The following is a 27,723-nucleotide window of genomic DNA, read 5'->3' on the forward strand; positions in this document are numbered from 1 at the left end:
CTTCATTGGCTTCTTTGATCCCGAATTTCCCACTGGAAATCAGCTACCACACTGACCCTCAATAAAAAGTGACGATATTGATATTGTTGGTCACTTATAGTTTCCCCAGTGTAAACCAAGATGTCTTTCAAGTTCATTCTAAGACACTTGCTGTGAGGTATTTTAGCTGATAGACTATAATGTGCTCCTCTGCCTGCTTTTGAATGTGATTTGAATACGATTTGACATGTACAATGTTATAGTTTGGGGGTTTCTAGTGGGAGTATTAGCCTTGCCAGTGGTGTAAAGTACATTTACACACATGTTGAGGTGGTTCTTGAGTATTACTAAGGCATAACACTTTATAGGATACTTTTAATCCATTACATTGTTCTGACAGCCATACTGGTTAGTCTGCTATATTTGCAGAACACCTGAACATTCAATGCAATGAGTTTCATAGGCCACTTATAAAATAGTAATAGTCGATTCCTATTTTTTTATAAAGCAAATGTTTTGATTGAGTCTATTTCTCCCACCACTGCACTGGATAATAGCACGGTCAAATATGATCTCCAGTCGACGAATTACGCTTGTTCCCTGTTCATCTTCGACTAATTATAGTTTATAATTGACCACGCTGCAAATGAATCACGCAGTCTCACTCTCAGTCTCACTCATAAAGCATCAAATCACCCTCCACTCTGTGTGGGATTCTGCACAGCAAGATCTACGGTGCCCGCACATCTCGCGATGAAAGGGGAGGAAACGCGATACTTTTTTTGCAAAGTTATAATCGTCCAGCAGCAACAGCGGCGGCAGCAGCAACAACAGCAGCAATGGCCGCTTTCCGCAGAGTGGCAGCACTGGCCGGTAAGCTAAACATCTGGTCGTCGGCGAGATACGAGCTCGTCGGTGGTCAAACGGCCAGAGGAGGAAGGACACGGAGGTGTCTGGCGGTCGGGATGTGTCTCGCGACGGGAGGCTCCGTGGCGCTTTACTTCTACAACGACATGACGAGCTGCAGGGGCAGGAAGAGGATGGGGAGTCACAGCATCAACGGACTGATGCCAGCCATCCCGACCGTGGAAGCCAAGGAGAAGGTAGGACGTTGCGCTGAGACCGGCGAGGCTGACAACAAGGCTCTGGGTTAGCAGGATGTGTGTGTGTGTGTTGTCGCTAGTGTTGACATGGAGGACTCGGTGTGCAGAACTGTGGAGTAAGAAAGACAAACCACTGGGAGAAAAAGCCAAAGAGCGCTTCGTGTTTTCGCCACTCAAAGTAGCCCACGTCGGCCCAGTTAGACAGCCTCCTTGTGTTTTGTAGCCACGGTGTGCGGCTGATAGTTTATATGTTTCCTCTCGGTGGATACACTCTGTCATTTATTCCCAACACGCCCAGTGGAAACAGTTTACTCACTGTTTGGCTACAGGACGATGTGCGCGCGCAGATGCAGGAATGGCGCTCTCCGTTAGAGCTGGTGCTGAAGTGAGAGAAGGTTGAACGTGTTACCAGGCAGAGGTGTTAATTGAATAACACTTGCAAATAAAGTAACATATATCCCCGAGTAGGTACTAGTTGCTAGTTCTAATTAATGTAGTAGTTACAGTTTAGTTTAATGTGGCATCTAGATATGAAGAAAATCCACTAGTTTCCAGGGGTTGGACAACAAGTACTTTGATCCTTCAAGTATCAATACCACAAATTGAAAAGACCCCATTACAACCCCATTTACTGTTTGTAGCAGCAAAATAAATCAAAAGTAAAAAACAAATATTAAAATGACAAGTTATGCTGAAGGGAGCATTTCAGAAGTGTATATTATTATGTATATTATATTTTTGTGATAATAATATTACATTCACATTAACATGTACACATGTTTTTAATAAATATGAGAATCTAAGACATGAAATAGTGCAAGTCTATATATAAAATATAGAATAAAATGCCATAAATCTAGGGTTGTTAGTAAGATCCATCTTCGACTTTATTTTGGAAAACTTTTTATTTACTATTTTTTGGCTTAGAAAACACTTCTTAGTCATTAGTTATTTCAAGTTAAAGATTATATAATTGTGACATAATACAATATTTTATAGTTAAAGTGGTGCATCATATATAACTGGGAGGGAATCCTCTAGTAGTCTGTAATTAAAACAACACAGACAACACAATACTAATTATATTCAGAGCACATTAACCTCAATAATTGAATACATATGTCATAAAGACTATTAACTTAATTGTCACACCAGATGCTATTTGTTTATATACACATTTATATTCCTTTATGATCAGTCGTAATGTCCCGATCAAGATATTTTGGGCCCAGTCCTGATCCAAGTCCTTTGATATTGGGTGTCTGCCAATACAAAGTCTAATCTGATGCCTCTATTTACCTGTATGAACACGTACAAGCTACAAGCTGATTAATTTGATACCACATAACTTAATTTGAGAAGATATGCAATGTTGATTAAATATTTATCTTGCACATTGAAATATAAGCTTCCTTCTGTAGGCCGACTGAAATAAACAGACACCAGTAGTTTATCGGAGGGTAGTAAATCAATTTAGAACGTATGGTAAATTAAATCAATAATATAATGTATAGGTTATAGGGTTAGGTCTTCTGAACAGCCAAGGATACAAGAGTTGCCTGTAAGGAAACTGGGATGAAGGAGGGGTAGCTAGTTTAGAAACAGGAGAGACTATAAGAAGACAGAAAGGATAACTGACTGGAGAATATGGTGTCTTGATATCCACCCAACTTGGGAACCGAATAGCTCCAGTGGGAAAAGGGAAACACAGCCTTCTGTTACTCAGTAAGTAAAAGTAGCCTACACGGATTCTGAAGGATACGGCTTAAATAAATTGTGAGAACTCACTTGCAGGGAAGGAGAACAAAGCTGCAGGGAAACACAAGTTCTTACAAGCTTGAAAACAAGGCTGAGATTCTCTAAGGATACAAGAAAAACAAGAGTGGGTCAGTTGAGTCTCCACAGACCTGCAATTTGGGGACTTACTATCAAAATGTGCTTCCTCTGGGGAACAGAAGCCTGAGATGGACAATACCAAACTTAGCTTATGTTTGACAAATCCTAACAACATTATTATGTCTTGATTCTGAATCTTTGGCATAGTGACTTGTGGCTGGTTGTGTGATTGGCAGTCTGGACTCTAGAGTATCGTATGAGGAGACAATGGCTCCACCCAGGGAAGAACATTAGCACCTGCCACCTGCAGGGTAACTGTTGGCTGTGGCAGGTAAAAGTTCAGGCCAGGTTTTTCCTTATATTAAGAAAGATACTTTTTTGTAATCATTTTCTAAATGTACTTGACAACTAGCGATTGAGACCATAAAGTCATGTTTACTCAGGTAATAAATCAACTGAGAAGTATCGGTCATTATCGCATAGACTTTTTCTTTGCAACCAGAGAACTCGCTTGGCTTCACTTTTCAGACCCAGAGGCTGCTGCCTGGCATAGATGGACATATGACCTGTTGGGTATCTCAACATATATACAAATACGTGGCTTGGATACCATTAGTCTCAGAGGCACAGACTGAGAGTGAAGCAGAAGTTGAAGAAACAGCAACACACTTTTGGCAAATCAAGTAGCATTGATCTACATTTGCCACTTAAGAGTCAAGTTTAGACTATTTGTATCACAAAAGAGAAAACTGCTACTTGTATTTGTATTTGTACAATACCTAACGATTAGAAAACAGAGGTGACTGAAGGATTTCTGACACGTCAGACTCGAACTGGGACCTTAGCTGGCTAGATTTTACTTTGATATGACTGACATTAAATCATGAAACAAGGACAGAAAACAAGAGGGTTTGGACAGTTTAGCTCTGAGAAAACTGAGAAAATGTATTAAAAGTTGTGGCTGTGAATGGAGAACACTGAGTTGCCTGAGGGGGAATCACCCGGAGCATCTGCTATGCAGTCTGGAGAACAAGACTAGACGACAGGAACAGATGTAGCTGTGGCTATATGACATTATAACTACACAAGAACACAGTGTACTTTCAAATCACTGCCACTTACTTATTTTTATTATTATTTTTTACACCCAATTATTATTTTTTTTGCATTACTTTTAACATCATGTTGTGCAACATGGCATGTGAATCTTGCTGCCTTTACAGAACTTTCTCAACTTCATTCATTAGTGAGAGCCAGGGCCATGGGCGCCCGTGCTCATACACTTGATTACAGTGCATTCCTATGAAGCCGAGCGCTCATCTCCTATTCATGCCTTCAAAAGCCCCCTCGGTGAAGGGAGCATCAAAGCTTTATGAATGAATCCGTGTGCTCATTAGCATGTTAGCTGAGCTGAGCAAGAGCTTGGGTGTGCTGGGCCCTGCGGCCAAACAGGTTTAATTTTGGAAACCTCTCTGCTAATTACATAGCTTCATGCAGCACAATCTGTTGGCATAGCAGCTCTCCTACGCTGCAGCTAATCAAGTTGAAACCCTGGCTTTTCAGAGAGAGAGAGAGAGAGAGAGAGAGAGAGAGAGAGAGAGAGAGAGAGAGAGAGAGAGAGAGAGAGAGAGAGAGAGAGAGAGATGCTAATCAAGTAGAAAGTAGTGACAAAGTATTTGTGTGTGTGTGTGTGTGTGTGTGTGTGTGTATGTGTGTGTGTGCGTGGGTGTATGTGGGAGATCTTCCTGCGCCAGAGGTGCTGACTGTCCATAATCTCAGAGAGCTAAATGGAGAGACTCGATGCCAAGAATAGATGGATGATCTCCTCATTATGGAGGTTCAAAAGCAGTGAAGAGGCACGAACAGTTTATATTCTGCTGTCTGTGTAGAAAAAGTTCACAGATGGGAAGTCACATTCAAACTAGAATTATTGGGGCACATTTACATCCATCACTCTGTGGATTATTTAAATCAGCTGGTAAATAGTAAAAATATGTTTTTATATGTATCTGTATTTTAGCCATAACTATGATTTTCATATTTCCAGTAATGTTGTGCACTTTTTCTCTTTTGATAAAAACAAAAACATCCTACAAATATTAAAACCGACAAAAAAAGAGGGCAACATATATCATATTTTGATTTGCCTGTTGTTTTTATGTCTGCAGGGACGTCCGCTTGACTTTGAAGAGGGAGACGTGTACATGTCGTCCCATGAGCATCGCTTCCGCATGTTCAGCTCGGTGGAATATGAAGGGCAGCTCTACATGACGCCACAGAACTTCATCGAGTCGGTCACCATGAGCGAACCCAGAAGTACGTTTGCTGTTCGTATCTTGTGTAGAGCCCACGCTTTCCTGTCCCAAAGTATCTTTAAACGTCAGAAAACGTTTCGAGAGTGTTACTTTGTGAGAAATTATATTCTCTGATTGCATCCAAGCCATTTCCCTTTGATGTACAGTAATTATACCGTTATTGCTATGACCGTGGTCCCATTTTCACCTGCACCTTAACATGTGGCTTATTTCTGGACTGTATCAAGATTTTGATGAATTACATTTACATGTGAGATCATGCCTTCAATTTACCTTTACCTAAAAGTACAGACTTTAATCACCATCTTAAAAACATCCATTTTACTGAGCATTTGCGTTGGTTGGATCCAAATATAAAAATATTGTTATATTTTAGAATTTGTAGGTTTTATTTATTTGTAAATTGATAACAAACTAAATTATACTTGTGTTTAGTTTGTCGATGGCCATCTCTGATCTATAATTTATGTCCCGATGTGGATGTCCCAATATGGATCTCAGTGTCCCATCTATTTTTGTTTTATTGAATCCATGTTTTAAAACACTTTACTGTGTTTCAAGCACATCTTTGCTGTTTCTGTCAGCCTGCTGCCAGTCGTAACAAATTAGTCCCGGACAGTCAGCCTCAAAGCAGATGGCTTTCCAGCTATTGTTTAGTCTGTGGTTAATGTTAGTCACGCACACACCACACACGCATTCATGCACGCACGCATGCACGCACGCACACACGCACGCACACACGCACACACACACGCACGCACGCACACACCACACCACACACCACACACAGACACTCTCGACTTCTCCACATTCCAGTTGCTCATATTTACCTTTATCTTAACCAGTAAATATCTAAACCAGACACTTAACTTATTTTTTACTTTGTGAAAACTGGTTTCAAAATGCCCCTACAAGTTGAGGTTATCACAAACACCGAAATAGCAATTCCGTTCTTCAGCTAGTATGCGATTGTGTTGCGTGCAGACTGTGCACCTGTATGTGTGTGTTTACATCAACCCTGGCTCACTGACATACGATACAGCCGCACATAACCTCTCAGCAGCCGACATCCTCTAATGCCCCCTTTGAAGTTGAATTAGATGAACTTTGCTGTATAAAACAGAACAAAAGTAGTATGTGCTTTTACGGGGACATTCCACATACTACAAAGACAAGCACGGGGCACTTTAGACGGTACAAATGGGCCTGTGATGATGACAGTGTATATACAGTGAGTGTGTCTGTGTGTGTGTTTTGTGACTGTACTCGGCACATTAAGACCCATTTCTAGATCATACAGATGCTATCTGACCAAGCCCACCCAAACTCTCTTCTCCTCTTTCCCTTCTTCTTCTCTCCTCTTTTGTCTGGTTCCCTGGCAGACAAGAGGCCCTGGAGGTCCCTGGCCAAACAGGTGGGAGACACACTCTTAATACTTATTTCTTCTGCTGTTGCATGTTAAATGTTGCAGACCCTGCAAAGTTAATATCTCGATTTTGCTACGATTGTCTTTTTTATTTAAATGTAGAAGGTTCTCCATGTACCGTAGCATTACTGCATGATTGCACATCATTATCAGTTTCATTGTCACTATATGTCAAGAAAAAAACAGGTGAAGGCAGATTGGAGTGGCCTCCACACTGCAATTAACTTAAGACAGTATGTCAAACACAGAGCCGTCCAGGTGTTTACAGTGTGATATACAGTGTCTCCAGAGCACCCAGATCCCTTCCCTTTCTGTACACTTTATTTTGTTAGAATTTCTATTTGAAATTACAACCTCTGAACCATTCATTTGGCACAAATCAGGTGTTTTTATTTCATAATAACGCACATTTGTCAGTTGTGCTGACTGTAGTCAAATGTATAAATGGTGTGTTAAGGTGTTGTCATTGGCTGTATAAATACAGGAAATCAGAGTTATCACTATTTATCAGAGTGAAATCTTAATACAATCTTAAAGGTACCCCGTTGAGTTTTCTTGTTAACAGTTATATTTCCATTCAGTGATCTTTTTTTTACCAAAGGTATCCTGTTTATTAGGTGCTACAAACGTGTTCCATGCATTTCCTTTATCAGAAAATATAAACATCCATGTTTACATCAACTAGCAATCTTCTTATTCCCCACCTTCTCCCGGCGTTACCTCCACCATTTGTTTATCAGCGGGAAGCGTTTTCATGCATGCGGTACACATTTGCATTACTGCTCTCTGCAGAACTACAGAGCAAGCAATGGAAGTGCACAGCTCATGTTGTGTTAAAAAAAGAAATAGAAAATGGCACTCCACATATAACTTCATATATTTGCAATACACTTTTCACTTGATTGAAAGAAAATAACTTGTCATATACAATACTAGAATGAATGTCAAGATGTTTTGTTTGTGAATCCTTTCCCTCTTTCCATGGCATGATACATTCACTCTCTCTGTTTCTGTCTTTGTGAATCTCATGGTTTGAAGTATGAACGAGGAGGTCTGTGGTTGTATGATGTACGTCAGGCAACTCATTTGTAAATTGTGTGTTGTCTTGCCAGGAGCTGGAGAAGAATTTGTCAGAAACTCCCCCAGTGTGGAGAGGATCCTCCAAACTGTTTCGCAACCTGAGAGAACGAGGTCAGAGAGAACACACATGCAACCACACAAAACAAGAGCAAAGGCACCTTGAGTACATTTGCACTCACTCACACACACACACACACACACACACACACACACACACACACACACACACACACGCCTAAATAATACTGATGTGAGTGTTATAAGAGTAGTCAGATACTAACAATGTCGGTGGATTAGGATTTTGCTATTACAGTTTCATTATATTTAATTTATTTAATATACTTATGTCACTATAACTTATGACAAGTTAAACGTTTCTGTTGATATGAGGAGTAAGGGAGGACCAGTTCTATAAATTCTACAGAATTTTTGCAGTTTTTAAATGCACAGATACCAGGTTTTACCTACCGATGTGTGACTAAATAGTGCTTGTGAGCTTGTGTGTGTGTGTGTGTTTGTCACTGTAGGTGCCTCTAATCCGGGGTTGGAGCCATGCTGTCCTTTCTTACAGCCAAACAACCTGCTGAAAAAACTAAAAATAAACCTCCTCTCCTCTCCTCCTGGTTGCATATTGGAAAATAACAAATAATACAGCACCAAAGACAGAGAGAGCAGGAGAGAAGCTCCCCCTAATTAATGTGTTTGCATCAGCGGGTAACAGAGGAACCACGCAGTCTGTGAGTGAATCCCCCTAGAGATAATATAACACACTCACACTGGGAGATGCTAAATATATAACATTCACTCTCTTCCTCTACCAGGATAATGTGTTACGCCTTCCAACCAATGCTGTGTCTTACATTTACACTTCAGGGTCCATTGCCCTTGTGCTAATGTTTTTTTAATTCAGAGAAATGGAGAGAGAAAAAAGGACAAGAACGAGGACAAAAAAGAGACATGAGGAGCGAGGGAGTGAAAATTAGACATGTAAAAATGAAGTTGGCAGACAGAGAGAAATTGAAGAAGTAGTACAAAGTAGAGAGATGAATGAGAGAAAGTCTGTAAACCTATCTCACATTGCAAGAGGAAGACAGTCATATACAGTGCATGTCTATTCAAATAGCTAGTGGCAGACTGCCAAGACCACACACCCACACACACACCCACACGCACACACACACACACACACGTCAGTCAGCATTCAACGATTACTATCTATACATATTTGTTTGTATTACCACTAAACAACTTCTTTGTTCATTTACACTTTTATTCAATTCAACTTACTTACAATGCCGTCCCTCGTATACACTTTATATAAGTGTGTGTTTGTATTCTATATTATTGTGTTTGGGTGTGTGTGTGTGTGTGCGTGTGTGTGTGTGTGTGTGATGTCAGGACATGCTCTCCTCTTCATGCCATGATGAGCGAGGACAGTTGAAATCCTTGGGATGGCTGTGGATTTCTAAGAATGACAGAGCTATGCGTCAGACAAAGGAATGATGTTGTTTGTGTGTGCGTGCTGTAAAATATGTCAGTTTTGGTCGGCCGCTTCGATTTAGAAACGTCCAATGTATTCAAGGCTGTGGTGAGATCCCGGTTAGGTGATTATTAAGGTACAGTAGCATGCTGGGTATTTACATGACAGATTACAGCTCAGAGTAAATGTAACCCACTGTTATCAACTGTCATTCATTTCAGTAGTTGTATGAACATACTTTACTCAGTATAATGAGTGTATCTGTGGTTAAAGCATAATTTATAACTAGAACAATCCCGATGTATCTTCTTAAAGACCATTATCTTAGTCAGTAACAGTTATTGGCCATGAAGGCCATTGAGATATTGTATGGCATATATATTACACAAATATACCTGACCTCTATATTTGAATTACTCTCATCTTATCAAGTTGTGGCTCATGTGTTTACAACATGCAAGTTGTTTGGTCTACAATGTTGTTTGGTCTAAAATATCTTCTTTTTTTTACTTGACTAACCCCTAACCCTCTTCCCCAGCTATTGTTTCAATTTTGTGGCATTTCATATTAGGCAGGCAGTTCATTGTGAACTTAGGGAAGTCTGCTGTATGTGGGTTATGGTTTACACATCTTTAAGCATTGTTAAGCCCTCTGACCAGTTGAAACACATGGCAAGGATAAACTCAGGTACCTGCAGAGTGGCAGTGACTAATTTGATTTCAGTGATCGTAAATCAATGCTCCTGTTCTAACATTTAAAATGTACAACTCATAAACACTCGCAAATAGAAATAAATTAAAGCTACATATGCAAATAGCATACATAGTAGATAGTACCAAGCCATATTTACTTATATTTAGACTGATCATTGAATGTGCAACTTGAATGATGATTACTACCTGTTAACCCATCTTTTAGTCCAGCATCACCAAAAGTATGTGAGAATGAGTTTGAGAAACCTGAGTAGTTTCCGAGTGTATCTCCTGCTCTCAGGCTACACAGGGAAAAGAGAATTCAGTTCCAAACCAGCTGCTCTACACAAAGCAGCCGAGCATCAGGAAAACACAAGGCTCACACTGGTGGTTTAACTGGTGTCATGTTCACCTACATGCATATACACACACACACACACACATACATACATGGGAAAGCAGTCTCCCGTAACACTCAAGCGAGTCACCCTGAACTATCTGAACGATCAGAGAGAGAGAGAGAGAGAGAGAGAGAGAGAGATGAGATGAGATGGAGCTACAAAGATTCCTAAATGGGCCTGAGGCAAAGAAAGGATCACCTCCTAAAACATTTTTCACTTGCTTATCCAAACACAGACACATACACATGCACACACCCCTGCCAACCTGTGTCTTTACTTTGGACACTTGGGGTGTAGAAAAAGAAACGGTGTGTGGCCGAATGGCTGTTGAATGGCAGTTGAGCTCCAGAAGACACATTTCAAGATGCTATCTTCATGAAAGGAAGGATTATGTGCGTTAGTGTGTGTGTCAGGAGGCCTATGGTCTTTGAACATCTGTAAACATTGTGTGTGTGTGTGTGTGTGTGTTAACTCCCTCTGTCTTGGTCTCATTACTAGGCATCATCTCATACACCGAGTACCTGTTCCTGCTCTGCATCTTGACAAGTGAGTCAATTCAGTCTCTCTTCGCACCCTCCTTCACTTCATCTCATCTTCTACTTTCTTGTTTTATCTTTCCTCCCACTTTATTGTCGCAGTATGCTGTGCTTATTTTGGGAACTTAGCTCTTTTTTTGCTATGGTATATGATATGAACTATACACAAGCCCACCCAGGACTTAATGAGAGGCCATTATGACAGACATCCGGTGGTTTTCCCCTTCCAGGAAATTGAGAGATAGAAGAGGAAAGAAATACCTATAACCTTTCAAAACTTGAATATAGACAGTAATATGAGGCTTATTTTAAAATATCAAAATAAAACTGCTGCACTCAGTACTCTCTGAGAACATACATTTTCTGCACTAAATACTGATACTGTATTGCATTGTATAAGATATGGCCCCGTTACACACAATAGGTCTGCTCTTCTTCCCCTCAAAATCAGGAAGTTAAGTATGTTCCTCTGTAAATGATAAAGAAACCAAACAGTATCAATGTTCAACATTCTTATCATTTTTAAGGGATTGTTTCGCACACTGAGAGACAACAATTGATCATTAATTAGGGAGGGATTTGTGTTATTGCTGTTGGAATTCATTTAATCAATGTTAATTTGATATTTAGTTGGGAAGATAACAACAAATATTGGTTCATTTTCTCACAAGTAATTGTAATAACTTATTGAGTCAAACCAGTCATGTGTGCTTTGTACCTGCAAATACAAATATATGGTATCTTGGACTTTCTTGCTGAGCTTGAAGGACCAGCAAGTAGAAAAAGTACTTCAGTTCTTTGTGTTTATTTTTTGTAGCAAAAATGCATTCTGGTATTTCGAGAATAAATACATTAAGTGACCCAAGCTTTATTTTATTTTGGTAGCATAGCTATACCTGAACCCCTCTAATAAAAAACAGGTAGGATGGTATAGAAAAATGCAAGCATAGCTCATAGTCCATATAGATTCAACCACCCGCCTCATCTCCCTCCTGTCTAGCCTATATGCCATTCTTCCCATGCCATTTCTGGGTTTAGAATTGCCTTCAATACACACACTTGCACACACTCACCCTATGTGCTCTCCTCTCTGTTCTCCAGAGCCCCATGCTGGCTTCAAGATTGCTTTCAATATGTTTGATGCAGACGGCAACCAGATGGTGGACAAGAGGGAGTTCTTGGTGGTGAGTCTCTGACACTGAGAGAAAATCCATCCCATCACTGAATTTATTTGTTATTAACATCACGTTTTGCTTCCATGGCAAAAGGACCAGCTTAGGATATTAAAGATATCGACAATAAGTGTGAAGTGACGATCAGTCAGTGTTTTTATGTACCTTCAACCCCCCCTGATTTAAGCTGAAGCTGCATTTTGTTACATTTAAAGCATTTAAAAGCTGATTTTCAGTTCCATTTGTCTGAGACAGTGTATACATGTTTTAAGTAGCCCAACTGTAATAGCATTTCTTTAGATTAAAATCTATAAGGGCTACATGTTTCTTTCTTCTCTGTGGGATGGGACCAACAGATTTTCTAATAAAAACACTGCTGCAGGCAGGAAGTGATCAGAATCCCTGTGGGGACCGCTGGGAGTGGGATGGTATATCAGCAGGAGTGGGAGGTCATGGTTGATGATCCTGAGGGAGTGGGCAGGTGCCGGACCAAAAAAACATTTACCAGATTGAAGGTTTGGCAAAGCTAAGACTTTGAATTTAGCCAAAAATCCGACATCTGTTGTCAAATAAAGGGATTATTAATTTAAATAAACCTCAAATGAACAACGTCAGGCACTTTTGCAATCACACCTCTTCAAGTATTCCTGGAGATGTGCATTTATAAATCATACTGCAGTGTTTGGTTTAGTGCTGTAGGTAACAACTGTCATTAATCATTCAAATTAATAATACAAATAAAATGAAAATAGACTTTTAAAACTGCAAATGATATGCTTTCCTGGGCCAGTACACTGAAAGCAAAATACAATGAAACCACAACCAAATTAAGAACATCTATTAATACACAGCTGCAGTTTTCTGCCAGATGTGATTTAGCATTGAGCTACAACAGCATTTACCAACACTCTTAATCATGTTGTCAAAGGGCCAATGCTTAAGTGACATCTTGGACACACGCTGCAGAGGTGCACAACTTTGTGAACTCAGTAAATGTTTTTGAAGCTTCATGCAGGACTTTGAATCTGTCTTTGAATTGTCAAGAAGACCCTCATTCTCTCTTACATTACAGCTTCAGGAGATCTTCCGGAAGAAAAATGAAAAGAGAGGGAGGAAAGGAGATGGTGAGAAGTCAGCACAGTTGGTAAGAAAGTTGGAAACGCAGGAGGAGGGTGTATGTTTATGTGTAAGGAGAGGCTCATTTGTAAGGAGATCACTCTGAGTCCTGCCAACACTGAAACAACCTTTATGGAAATGGACTTCAGTAATGCTGCTATCATCAGTGGGGTAGACTTGAAAGACAAAGATCCAACATGTCCTGGAGGTTAATACAAAAGTAAAAAGTAAACATTACTTTAAAGTTACTTCCCTCTTAAAATGTCATTTCAATACATCCATGAGTGTAGAACAGCACTGAAGGTGCAACATGAACGTTGTGTCAAACTGTCCATGTGGATGTATTGAAAATGACTCTGACACCATCATCCCAAGCTAATTGTCATCTGTGTTCATTCAGGTATTCAAGTTAGCTTTTAGTGCATGCTGCCTAAAATAAATAGTTTTTGACAACGTGGTATCTCCTCTGTTTTTACTGTCTACTTGTTAGATTGGATACAAAAATAATTATAAAAGTCAACAAAATAATTGTTTCACTTTTGGGATTTAAGTTTTGGAGCAACACGGGTCACATTGCTTTACTACACTGAATTATGCTTTTTATTCTGATATCTGCCGGCTTGTTGGCTAACTGTGAAGTTTAGGTTTAAAAGCCTGCTGGAATTAATCCTGAAAGAAGAATTGGTGAATATTAGCTTTAACATACTGGCATATGTGTCAGCTAATATCAAGACATGTCAGTGCCAAAGATTATTTTGTAGTAATTTACAAACAGTGATGCCATTACAAGTAAGTGGCTGTTGCATGAGACATCTTGGTCACAATCTTGGTTCTTTAAAAAACAAATGTAAGGTAGCCTTGTCGAGAATGTTAGTTTGTGTTATGTGTTAATGTAAATTATGAATATAATTTACTTTGTATTTTTAAAAGCCATTATGGGCTGCATTTTTTAATTCTAAGTTATTAATTAGTCATTCCTGAATAGTGTGTCCTATAGATCTGTCCTGGTAAAGCTTTGAGCTCACAAGAAGTCATACCAATAACATTTATGATGTACATTTCAAATTAAGGAAAGATAAATCTGCAAGAAGAAGAATGTGATACTTTCCCTCACACACATACAGTTTCACAAGCCGTGCAGGCCACAGCGTTGTAATGCAAAGTGAGTTTTGTGTTGAAAATGACTCGTCCCTCTGCAGAGCGTATCCACGGCCTCTCTGCATGTACTAACATGTCTTTTACCTTCTCTCTTCCTCCCTCCTCCTCTGTGACTGCATGCTCTGTCCTCCTCTTTCACGTGTCTCTCTCTCTCTGTGTGTTAGAGTATGCAGCTCTATGGATATCAGGTTGCCCCCATGAACAGCGTATGTATCCAAAACCGCAAACCTGTGGTCTCCTTTCTGCTCATCTTTAGATGGTTAAAGAAATTGATGGAAGGATGAACAGAGGAACAGAGAGCTGTTTCAGTCAGATAGGTTACTACATGCTACATGGTTTCCTTTAAAAAAAGAAAGCAGTTTAGTTGACAATTTTGTAAGATTATAATAAAACCACAATGGGAACTTAAGCACAGTGGTGATAAAAGGCTGAGAAGTTATCGTAGACAGATAGTTTATGAACAATATTGCAGAATATTTATAACCTCCTCTAATCTCTGTAGTCGATTGACCTGTATTCATCGTTTAAAAAAAAAAGACAGTCGTATGGTATATAAATTGATACAGCGACGTATGGGGGGATTATTAGACATATAAAAGGTTCATCTTAGAGGCAAGTGTCACTAACAGATTCTCCAAATTAATCTCATAACTCAACACCAGTTTCAATACCTGCTGGGTATCTGGATAATCATGTAACATTGTTTAGTGTTGTTGGGAATATTTTTCCTCCTTGGGATGTAAATGTCAATTATATTGGGATACTTAGGGTTCTATTTAATGCCTCTGTCAGACACTTTTGTGTCCTGACCTGGTCTTTGAAAAAGCCTTAACCCTGACCCAGTCCACATGACCCTTTGTTGTCAGTAAAACATGCACTGTAGACTCCTTTAAAGGATGAATAGATAGAAAGAATAAGCGGAATAGAAAGAGAGATTTCCTTCAAGACAGGTTGTCCATCTGTCAGGTCAGCTGGGTGATTGATCGAGGGACGATGGCAGAGGGTTGGATGAATGGAGAGAAGGATGGCAGCAGAGGAGTAATATATTTAAGGGGTCAGGAGAGATGAACTCTTACAAAAAGAGAGTGATGTGATTTAGAATGACTTGAGGCACTCTAAAGCTCTAAACACAATCAGACCTTGTCCATTTCAAACTGTTTTAGGATGCATGCTTGTTGGTTCGGCAGTGTGTGTGTGTTCCTGTTGGGGTTTTTGTTAATGCACAGAGAGAGCAGGATATTTTATATTTGTCTACAGACATAATGTTGCTCCTATTGTCTGTGCACAGTCTCACGTACATAAAGAAAGCAAACTGGTTGCATTTGTCTGCTGAGTTGTATGGCATCCAGAGTGTAACATATGTATTCGAGATGTGCCGGATTTGGCGACATCTAGCGGTGAGGTGGCAGATTGCAACCAACTGAAACTTCTCTCATGTGCCAACAAAAGCAAATGGCCCTATTTAGAGCCTGTTTGGATTGTCTATTCTTGGCTACTGTAGAAACAAGGCAATAAAGCTGTAAACCAAGATCAATACAATGATAATAGTGTAATTTGGACACTGCAATATGCAAATGTCTTATATTCTTCTGTAGTTACAATGACAACCACTGTAGAAGGTTTCCCGACCTAAGTGGTCATGAATATTTACTAATGGAGATTGAATACAGTGCAGCAAAAAACGTCAGAGGGATGTTTACTGTGCAGTGTCTGCAGGCTCCCAGCCACCAGTCTCTATAAGGACTATGAGCATTCTATCTTTCTCTCTATATCACACACACACACACACACAGTCCTCATCCTGTCAGTGTTGTGATGGATAGCTGCATTGTCACTGTGAAGTTAGGAGCGGTGCAGGGTCCTTTTAAAATGGCTGCTGCTGCGTTCTCCCTGGAGAGACAGACGAGGTGGGTGGTCAGGAGCCCAGCAGCGTGGGTGTCTTTTATAAAGGCCCGACTCACTCTGAACAGAAGCAGCGAGACAGCGATATGTTCAGCTGGTTCACTTTCATTAATATATATATATAATATATTATGTTGTATCGTAAAATTTGCTTTTAAGTGGAAGAATTGCATTCAGAGAACATTTTGATGTGCAAGATTTATTTTTATTTTTTTTCTTTGGCTTGTGTCAATACAAAGGCAAAGTAACGAATAGTAGTTTTAGTCATTTTGATTTAATGGTCTTACAGCAGATTCCTCAGAGATAACTGAGGGTTTTAGTCGAAATCTGACCCTTATTCCCTTCATTCTGGCTGTGTTTGACACTCATTATTTTAATAGTCGGATCAAGCGATATAAATCAATTTTAATACAGTAAATTTAATCGATGACGGAACATTAATTCTAAACATTTACGTTTTCTTTCTTCCTCCCCTGTCGTACTCGCCATTTTCTAATAAACAGCATTTCATCAATGTAGGGTTAAGAAATAATTTACAGTGCCTGTAGTTGGCTATTTGTTCTAACCATAACACCATAATATGCACTGCAATGAGTCCAGGTGCCAGATCAGACTTATCTTGATACTTAGTACTATTTAATAATGCTGAATGTGACACTGTTCATGAATATGCAGTATTTGTATGTAATGTAGTGATTTAAAAAATATTCAGGAAGTCACCTTCATGAATCTGTTTGTGTATTTTGAGATTTGATGAGGTGAATATTGGAAGCTGGAGTTTACTTCCTTAAGTGGTTGAGTTGTAGGTAAACTGACCCTGGTCCTGCTTGACCGCTCCTACAGGTGCTAAAAAAAGACAGTCAGGAGTTTGTGGCGCGGAGTTACTGGGACGTTCTGCGGCGAAGCGCCAGTCAAGTCCTCTTTTCTGACCTGGCGGAGGTACACAGATCCATCTGTCCTCTGTCCCGACATCCCTCTGTTCTTCCTCCTTCACTCTCCCTCTTCCTGTAGTAAATGGTGCGAGCCACGTAGAAGCAGAATAATGTAGACGCATCAAGCCTGGCCAGAATAAGACCAGAAAGGTTTCAAAATAAAAGCGTTGAAGTCCCTAATCTTTGACTTTTGCAGTATTCACACTACTTACTTTTTCAATGCTTTTTTCAGTTTTTGTCATGGCTAAAAAACAAGAAGAAACCCAAACTAAGGCTAACACTTTTCTTCTGGTTTGGCTTGATACTTATATATTTTCATCTTTCTTTCTACCTTTCTTTCCCAAACATTACTTTGTATATATAGTATATCATTAAGATGACCATCTGCCATGATATATAGAAACTACTGTCGTTCCTCCATCCCCTTTCCCCATGTGGGATCATTTCTGTTTGGATGAGCTCAGAAAGACTTCCTAAAACATTCATCTAATTGATCTGCCTAAATCTAAAGAAAATTATGGTCAAAAACAATTATTCTTTGGATAACTTCAGGCTCCTCCAAATGTTTCAAGAGTCTTCCCCATTTCATTGTGTCACTCCGTTATTCCTGATCAACTAATACTAATAACTTTATTTTTGTTTTTGTTGATTATTATTTCTAAATAATCCACTTTATTGGTGTGACGGTTTTGATCCAATACTTGTAGATGACAGATACTCTAATGTGCGTATTCTGATAACCTGTTCTGTTTCTCACCTGCCTTCTGTCATTTAGTCTCTTTGTTATGCTTTTGTATGTGTGTCTGTGCCTTGTTATCTGTGCGGTGTTGTGGCTAGCGTCAAAGCATTCTCACTTTACACCTCAACATGTTTAATGTAACTGGTGTAACAATAGGATAGCTGCTTGCCAAGCACATATACACATCCTCTGATCATTATAGCACCACACAGTTCATTTTAATGTGAGTGTTTTTGAGTATAGTAGTTGTATATTTGGACAGAATGAATAGAAAAACAGGAATAAGAGTCTACAGCAATGCTCACATCTCTGTGAGGCTGTACGCATAGCAGTGCCTTAAGCTGAATGCTAACAATAACACACTAACATTAATAATGCTAACATGTTAATGTTTAGGAGGCACTAAGTACAGCTATGGGTAATGTGATTATTTTTGTTTATTTAGTCGTGAACAAAGTGTTGGACAAATAGTTTCCCCTCATGATATATGTAAAGTAAGGGGATCACTTAAGTTATTACTATTCAACCTGTGTTGATTATAAATGTCTACTCAAAATTTCAAGGTAACCCATCCAATATTTCTCTGAGACATTTCTAAAATATGTAACGTCAACCTCATGGTCGCAGTAGAGAAATACATCAGGGGCTCACCAAAGTCAGTAGGACTTCCTCTGGGGACCATGCACATCTATAAAATTGAAGTGCAATCCATCTGACAGTTGAGATAGTTTAGTCTGGGCCAACGTGGTGGACTAACCAAGAGGCATACAGGTATTACCAGCTCTAGAGGCATGGCACTAGCCAGCTATTTTCTATTCTATTATAGTTTGTTTTTAACTATATCTACTGGCTCGGTAGCACGCTGAGATTCTTTTAGATTAGATTAGAAAACTGTATTAATCCCCAGTGGGGAAACTCATTGAAAAGTGCTTTACAAATAAAATGCATTATTATTATTATAGCATAGCTAAACATCTGTTGAAAAACAACAGGACTGTTACATTTTGCCATGTTCATGCACAACGTAAATTGTTTCTCCGATATGTCCAACACAAGGTCAAGCTGCTGGTAATGATTACTAGCTAATAGCTCTAGCAAGCTAAGTGACTAATGACAGGCTATGTGCTGTAGTGGCAGCGGAAGCTGAGGTGGAGATAATGACAGTGGAGCATAATGGGACTGACCTTGTATTTACACCGAGCAGCCTTTCATCTTCCGGGATGTCGGACGGACAGAACAGACAAAATCAGACAGAGGGGGGAGGATGGGAGGATGGGAGGAAGAAACTAATCGGAAGACAAACAGTGACATTAAAAGTTTGAGCGATTAAAACATATAAGTGCATTGAACAAAATGTGAGAAATAAAAGAAAATGGGGTAAATTAGACAGGAAGAAAACATTAGAATTGTAAAAACAAAAAACAACGATCAGATCATTTGGAAAACCTGAGGGGGGAGAAAAAAAAGACGAGATAAAATCAGAGACAACAAACAGGTGAGAGAGGCTCAAAGAAGATGACACAGGTCAGTGGAGAGAACACATGTTGAGGAACAAAGTGGGTTTAGGGGGGGAGAAGAAGTTCGGGAAACGCATTTAGGGGAAAAGAAAGAAGCAGGTTGTATTTAGAGAAAGATGTGTTTACTTAACAGATTAGTCACCATTATACCTCTTTGCTTTTGTCTGGAGAAGGAGGGTCTGACTGACAGGCTGAGAAGGAGGGAGGGAAAGAGCGAATCGCCTCTGTTTGTCAGGTATGAGGAGAAAGGACATAAGAGCAGGATAAGAGGGGAAGAAGTGATGGGAGGAGGAAAGAAAGAGAAAGAAAGAAGGTTTGAAATAAAAATAAAAAGGGGTTCACAGGGAGAAAGAGGAACATGTCGTTGTTTTCACCTTGCAAAGTCTGACTGACTGAACTAAAGTCCGACAATGAGCTCTTCCTCCAAGGTATATTACTCACAGATAGGGAGGTTGTTTAGTGTTTACATCAGTAATTACTGTTTTTACCTTCAGCTTCTTGATCAAAGCCTGTTGAAGCTCACACTCACACAGATGGACAAAGAGACACATGCATACACCAGGTGTTGGCTCGTGCCTTGTGGGCGGGGTAACCATTACGTCTTCATGGGGACGATGAGCTCACACCAGTGCTGCCAAACTTCCAGGAATGATACGCTTGTTATGATCCGTTTGGCATTACGTCTTATTCGAGGTTAAGCTGACGTTCGTTTTACCAAAGATAAAATCAAAAACCACAAATTCTGTTCAGTGAGAGAGAAATTCTGCTTGGGAAGCTTTTAGGGATGAACCCACAGAGATTCACCACTCGACTCTGCAGTTTCCCACAGCTCTATAAGTGCTTCAGCTCCATTCAGCTCATTGTTTTGGTTTGATGGTCCACAGCGTTACTGTTTTGATCTCATCAGCTTTGCTTTCAGCAGCTGCAGGCAGCTGTTTATAGGGAAAAAGCTCAGATGAAGCGACTGTGCTCTACCTGCCAGGGACCAAACAGCAGGCTCAGCGACTCTCTGGTGAACATAGTGGAGCATTTACCAGCTAAAGTGACACATTGCTGGGAAAAAAACGGCACTCAAAGGAGAGGGAATATTGTCGTTCAGACACACTAAGTCCAGTTCTCCATGATAACTTCATGATAATATGTCAATGAGGTGTTACCGGCTTGTTCTGCTGGCAAAAAGATTTAATAATTGTTTAATGCAGCTTTGCAGCAATAAGGGGAACAAAACAGTTGGTTCATAGCATGTAGATGTAGATGACCACCTCTGGTTGCATTATTGATTTCATTGATTTGATAGATTTGCCATGGTGCACGGCATCCAAATATCAATAGCATCTCTTGTTACTTCTCAATTCAACTGAAATCAAACACTACTGCTAAAATGCACTACGTGAACCCATGTAATCTTAAATCACCTGAACGACAGGAGTTACCCTTCATTAAACCTCTTGTGGATAATAAAGTCACTGCTACAGTGATTAGACTGAATGCCTTTATCACATATATCTGTTTTCAAAAGACGGACAAAGTGATTGGTAGAAGCTTATCACTGATAGCTTTTATCACTGATAGAGCAAAATAAACTGTTGAAGATTATGCAAAATAAGAAGGGGGGGGGGTATGTTGAGAGGAGGGAAGCGAGGCAGAGAAACACCACCTGGATGCTGTCTCGATGTATGAACAGCTCATGTGTCATAGAGACATCAGTAATGTGTCAGATAAAAGATAAAAGAGTAAAAGAAAGTATTTTTGTCCTGTTTGTCCGTAATCAGAGGCCTAATGAAAAGATCCTCAAATAAGTGAGACATCGAAAACAAGACACTGAAATTATACGTCTGTAACTGTTTCATTTTGTCTGTGTTTATTTAAAGGAAGTCCTCCTCATCAAAGAACAGACTGCAACGCAAATCAGATCGTCACACTGTTTGTCCTAAAACAGGGTTGTTTCCCAGAAGACATTTTTATCCATTGAGTTATCATTCTGTATCAAATAGAGTTTGGATTTTCCACAAGGCTTTTTGTTTGGAATTTGGTTACTGCCTTAATCTATTAGGTCTCACTGTTGAGAATTACTACCACATTTTGGTGACCCAAAGTACCCAAAACTGAGACCCATATTGTCGTCTGGCTAACTGCTTTGACTGTTTACATAATGGACTTTTGCCAGTGAGGTTGTCAGTTTACTAATCATCTATCCTAGTGGTTCCTCACCTGGAAAAATATGATTAACAAGTTAAGAAAGAAGAAGAAAAACATTTGTCTTCCACATTAGATTGTTTTTATATCACTGTTGGGACGAATCCCTCATAAGGCATAGACATATTTAACCTTTGATGAGCGATCTCAAGTTGTTTGTATATCATTCTTAAGGGTTCCAAGACAACAAGGAGGAAGAACTGATCTATTAAATGCTTTACATTTTAGAGACTAATGGAGGATTTGGCAGCTTAACACAGCCAGTTTCACCATAATAATAGTAAAATATTCTCCTGATTTCTTCGAAACTTATATTTTGAACGTAACTTGAACACCAAACCATATGTTTTCTCTCCATCATTATCCCTGCACGTCAGTTATCGTCATTTGCTAATTTCTGAAAAAATTAACACACATCTTGTTGTCACAATCAACAACTACAACATCTGTGAAAGATGTGAATTTGTGCAGTTTGCTTTTTGTAAAACTGTCATCTTGTTTGACATTTTCCTCTCGTCCCACGTTGGATTTTAGGATTTTATTCTTAAGGTAGAACCACGAATGGCATCGTGGCAGTGATGATGATAATTATGTTGATGATGGAAATGGCATAAATGCTCTTCCTCTTTACATGAGGCATGAGCTTCCAGCTAATCGTATGTCTGCATATACCTCAGCATGGCAGTGGATTGGACGGGGGGGGGGGGGGCATGGCAGGGAGAGAGAGAAAATAAGATGGCCGTTTGACGCTCTCTCTTTCTGAAATCACGTTGGCTGAGTCTTTTCTGGAACTGCTCAAAAGTCACCTTTTTCTGAGATAGGGAGCATAAACATAGGAAAACAGTGATATACATGCAAAGCTACTGTTTCTTAAAGGCTCGTAATACTTTTTTTTAGTTCAAGGTTTCAAATGACCAGGGCCATACAGTAAACACACATTGAGAAACTGTGGTGGGAAGACTAAGATTGAAGGATATGTAAAGAGACTAAATATATAAAAAGGGAGAAAAAAACACCAATGCAAAGTTACAAATACGACACTATGATCCGTTGACGGAAAAAGGTGGAATCGGCTCGCGTTCTCTGCATTTGTGCTTATGTGGGTTTCGTTCCGTGCTGCTGTCGGTTGTGGTTTGAGGTTGTGTCAATGTGGCGTTCACAGGGAAGTGCATGGGATGTCGACACTGTGTTGTGTCTGTATGTTCGGCAGCTGAGTGTTCTGTGTTTGTCTGTCTGTCTTCTACATGTGTTCTTTGCCTCTTCTCTGTTTCTCTCTGTCGACTACACTCCCCCGCTTTGTTGAACATTTGCATGACTCTTTTTTTTTCCAGTGTCCCTGTATCTTTTTCTGCTTCCTGAGCACTTGTCTTCACCAGACCAGTAGTGGTCCGTGTTTCATGCTGCGATGGCAATACTTCTCGTCAGTCTAGGCAGCATGGACAAAATTGCTGCATACCTCTCATTTTATTTCCATACTTTGCTTTCAAAAACCAAATGATAAGGACTATCATGACTCTTATAATTAAAATGGACATACACCTTTAATATCCCCATTTGACCGACTCTTTTCTATACTTTATCGTACTTAAAGCTTTGACAGTGACACATGTCTACCATGTTTAATGAGCTGAACCTGCCTGTTATTTATCAAAGTGATACCCATCCCATTTCAGAGGTTACACCTACACATTGTTGCTGCCTAGACTGGTATGTTTGATGTTGTGATGGGCACTGACTGTTTGCCTGAGCTGATTTGTTTGACTCACAGTTTGTTGTTGCTCCTCTGGCGCACGTTCTGCAGCAGAAACCTGCTTCCTGCTAGCCTGGCACCGCGGTTGCCATGTTGGATTGATGATGGACTCGTCCCGCCCACTGCTTCTCCTCAGATCACACTTGGTGTTTATGGATTAGTCACTCATTGATCCTCTCTCTTTTGCTATTCCTTCTCATGATAATTCATAGCGAGCGGATGAGAGTATCACGATTGATACAACCCTGTTGGTCCATTTCTTTGGGAAGAAAGGGAAGGCAGAGCTGACGTTTGATGACTTCTACAGGTACATAACAATATTCAGTGGACAGCATCAAATACATGCCGATGCCGTCAACAATATTAATCAAATCACAACATAGTAACATGTTTCTTTTGATAAAGCTTTGAGTAAAATGTATTTCTTCTTCTTCCCTTCCCTTTTTTTCAGGTTTATGGATAACCTTCAAACCGAGGTGTTAGAAATTGAGTTTCTGACCTACTCCAAAGGGATGACCACCATCAGTGAAGAAGACTTTGCCAAAATCCTGCTTCGCTTCACCAATGTGGAAAACATCAGCGCCTACCTGGAGAATGTCCGCCATTGTATACCTGATGAGAAGGTAGGGTACAAACACGCACGCTGTTCTTTAACGGGAGACGAACGCAGGCAAATTAATAGCTGTGCAAAAGATTGAAAATACACGAGATCTTAACTTGAGTTCCTGTTGACTATTTGTGTGTGTGGATGTATCTGCATATTTTGAAGTAATTTATGTTTGGATAATGTTGGATAAAGGTACATTAACACTATAATGTATGCTGTAGTTTTTTTTAATGCTTATGATAACAATGGAAACCATCCATCGCACCTTAAGTGCATTTTGGGAATCAATGGCCCCCAAAGTGATAATTAGTTTACAGTAAAAAACTAATTAGTCTTTCCTAATCATTTACCTTAATTTCTTCTCCCTGCTTTATGGGTGCTCCCGCCCTCCAGCCATCTAGAGCCTCCATAATTTCCCACCACTATCTATGCCTGAAGCTGTTGTGGCTCTCCACACTTTGGCGCTTCACTGCCTCACGCGACACACACACACACACACTTGACTGCACTTCCAGCGACATGTGAACATCTTGTCTATCTATGTATATATTTATTTACACATTGGCATGCCATCCTTATGCAACCAAACTCTATTTATGTCCCTTCCTTCTTTCCTTTTCATGCTGTGGAAGAAGCAGGAGGTTGGTCTCGGCTTCATACAATAACCTGCAGTTACAATCTGTCACTCTAATCTGCTATTTAGTTACTTCTTTGTTTATACATTTAAAGGAAGATGAACGCCTAACTAGTCATTTGTATCTGTTTTAATCTGCATCTTTTCAAGTCAACCTACAAAGACTGCATTTCCTTATTTGTTTCAATTCATGGATTTCTTTTTTTAAATGTATAACGTTTGTTATTAAACTAGCCGTTATCAGTTGGATCTTGATTCACAGCAGAGAGCATGGGGCGGTTACGGCTACTTGTTGAATGGCTTCAGCACTATTAATGTATGCAACTGGGTTATGAAACACTGCAAGAAGGTTTGAAACTGTCTATATCATGCAGACACATTCCTGACCGTCATTAATGACTTTTTACGTCATTAATAGGACTTCATGGAATCTCTGATTGATTGATAGTATGAGTTATGTTATGGTTCGTTATTTTTCAGACAACAGAGTGGATGTGCCTTGAATGCTGTATGCACGTCTGTTAACGTCCATTTGGATCTGTGCTCAAACACTCATTACATTCAATTTTAAGCTTCTCTTTCTCCAGCGATCAACGTTTTCATCAATGCTTCTCCCTAAAGTAATTGTGCGGGCTGTTGTTTTTTTATTTCAGGGAATCACCTTTGATGAGTTCAGATCATTCTTCCAGTTCCTCAACAACCTCGAGGACTTTGCCATTGCCATGCAGATGTACAATTTTGCCTCTCGCTCCATTGGACAAGGTAGGAAGAAAGCAGGGGCTACAGGCAGCTACAGGGTAGTGTGTGTGTGTGTGTGTGAGCTACAGGGTCTGACACACACAGCTGGTGTGTGTTTTTTTCCCTTGAGCTTGGTGCAAAATCAAAATGATCAAAACGCTTTTTACTCTCTCTCCTACCAGATGAGTTTGCAAGAGCGGTGTATGTGGCCACTGGATTGAAGCTGACACGGCACCTTGTGCACACCATCTTCAAGATCTTTGACGTGGATCACGACGACCAGCTCTCCTACAAGGAGTTCATCGGCATAATGAAGGACCGGCTGCACAGGGGAGCAAGGGTAAGGAACTGTGTGTGAAAGAAGCAGAAGGATTGTTGCCAGTTGAGAAAATGCACTCTTAGTCTTCAAATTTCTTGACTTAAAACAATACATATACAGCCGTGGCTCAGGAGAGGAAGCCTGAGCGGAATATCGTCAAGATACTCAACCCCAAATTGCTCCTGAAGAATGTGGATAAGCATTAGATGACATCCTGGTGAGCAGGTGCCGCCACGTGTGCAAATGGGGTAAATGTTGTAGGTTTGAGGGGTCGGAAGACTAGAAAGGCACCGTATACCATTCACCATCTGTGATCCAAACTTAAGACCAAGAGGAGACAGAATCACAGCAAGGAGGAGGTCAACGTCTGCTGCAGACGTCATACATACTTAATTACAGTAAGCAGTCAAAATGCCAGAACATGGAGCATTACCTAGAAATTCAAAATCTCCTGTTTTTAAGGTAATGTTTAAAAAAGAGCGTACATTTTTATTCTGATATAGATGATCCAAGAATACCACCTCTCAAGTTGTGGTTAAATTCACGGTTAAGGATTCTTTAGTGAAGCATGGACAAAAAAAACACATTTGGCCATGCATGCAAAAGGTCACAATACTGTTTTTTTACACACAATGAAGGTTCAAACACAGGTGTTCCAGTTGAATAATAGTATGGGTATAGTATGGGTAAGTGTTGTTCCCAAGGATGGATACTGCCCTCTAGTGGTGTACTGTGATACAATACTAGAGCATTGTTTACAACAGAAGTGAGACACAGTGAAGTTAACAGTTTGCCTAATATGCCACAAACATCACTACCATTGCACAACAGTGAGCCTGTAAGTTGTTGGATTTATGACCTCATTGGCTCCTTCTTGGCCTCACAGTCTCGGCTTATTAACAGCGATCTCTCTTTCTCTCCCTCTTTTTGCTTTGCTTTCATCCTCAATCTCCTCTCTTTCGGACACACTCCTCTGTTCTGCCATCGCTCCAACCTCTCCTGTGTTACAACACACCATCTCTTATCTCCACTACCTCTTCTCCCCGTGTTTTCCCTTCTTCCTCCTTGTGTCTTTTTCTCTGCCATGGTCTCTTAACCACTGACCTCTCAGGGCTATAAATCTGTGGAGCGCGCCACCTCTTTTAAATCCTGTCTGAAGAAGGAGCTGGCAAGCAGATAAGTAACACGTAGAACAGAAAGTCGGACACTGTTTTCATCATTTGAAATGTATATCTGGGGTTTATGTCATTTAAAAAACAAACATGTAATCACCTATTGGGACGTGACAACAGTATCAGATAAAATTATACTCCTCACCTTTACTTATTTTACTTGTCAATGTCTTCATTTCGGAGCATCCTGAATGTGTGGAAAGCTCAAAATGACTTAAGTATTTATAACAGGATAAACAGGATGAGATAAAGGAAACACCTCTGAGTTTCTAGTTTCTAGACTGGAATATTTGTAGCTACAGTATTGCAGTTTGACTTCTGCCTCCCTTTGCTCTGTGTTTACCAGGTGAAGGCCCGACAGCACACCTCCTTCTCGGGCTGTGTTCGCTCGGGGGTCAGGCGACAAGTGCACCAGCTCTGGAGGAGGTACAAGGAGAAGCTGTATATGAGGAGAGAGAAAGAAGGCAGAAAGAATATGAAGGAAGAAGTGTGACGATGGAATAAATCAAACTAATCTCTTTATAATCAGCGTTAGCGACATTGTTTTCTCAAGGGCAGATCTCCATTGGTCCTCGAAAGCAGATAATAACTCCAAGCATGCCCGAACACAGCAGACTGATGCTGTGTATGATAACAAGCAACACCCCTCCTTTTTTCATCTTCATCAATGCCAAGTATGATTTACAGTGTATAACAACAATACAGAGATAGATTAGACTTAACTCTCCAAGCATGCCACCTCCACAACAGTCAGTAGAACTGCAACTAACTATTATTTCTATTTTGGTTAAGTTTGTCATTTTTAAATTAAGCTATAAAAAGCTTAAATGAACCTACTTATTATACGTGGAAGGTATCAATTTTCTAACAATATTATTGAGATATAACTAAGCGAGTTACAGAATCTTTTAAGTTCTATAAAC

General features: G+C 39.9%; 1 protein-coding gene across 1 annotated transcript; it reads left to right on the forward strand.

The window, feature by feature from the left end:
* Positions 1-818: 818 nt before the first annotated feature.
* Positions 819-27,444, forward strand: micu3a (mitochondrial calcium uptake family, member 3a). The gene is made up of 16 exons (XM_034538722.1): positions 819-1,082; positions 5,087-5,234; positions 6,616-6,647; positions 7,772-7,850; positions 10,811-10,858; positions 11,950-12,032; positions 13,093-13,164; positions 14,459-14,500; positions 17,040-17,135; positions 22,115-22,129; positions 23,543-23,637; positions 23,782-23,953; positions 24,573-24,578; positions 25,225-25,333; positions 25,492-25,649; positions 27,147-27,444. The coding sequence occupies exons 1-16, from the start codon at positions 819-821 to the stop codon at positions 27,291-27,293; spliced, it is 1,566 nt and encodes a 521-aa protein (XP_034394613.1). The 3' UTR covers positions 27,294-27,444.
* The last annotated feature ends 279 nt before the right edge of the window (positions 27,445-27,723 follow it).

The sequence above is a fragment of the Cyclopterus lumpus genome, chromosome 1 (assembly GCF_009769545.1).
Source record: "Cyclopterus lumpus isolate fCycLum1 chromosome 1, fCycLum1.pri, whole genome shotgun sequence".
In the NCBI taxonomy this organism is placed as follows: domain Eukaryota; kingdom Metazoa; phylum Chordata; class Actinopteri; order Perciformes; family Cyclopteridae; genus Cyclopterus; species Cyclopterus lumpus.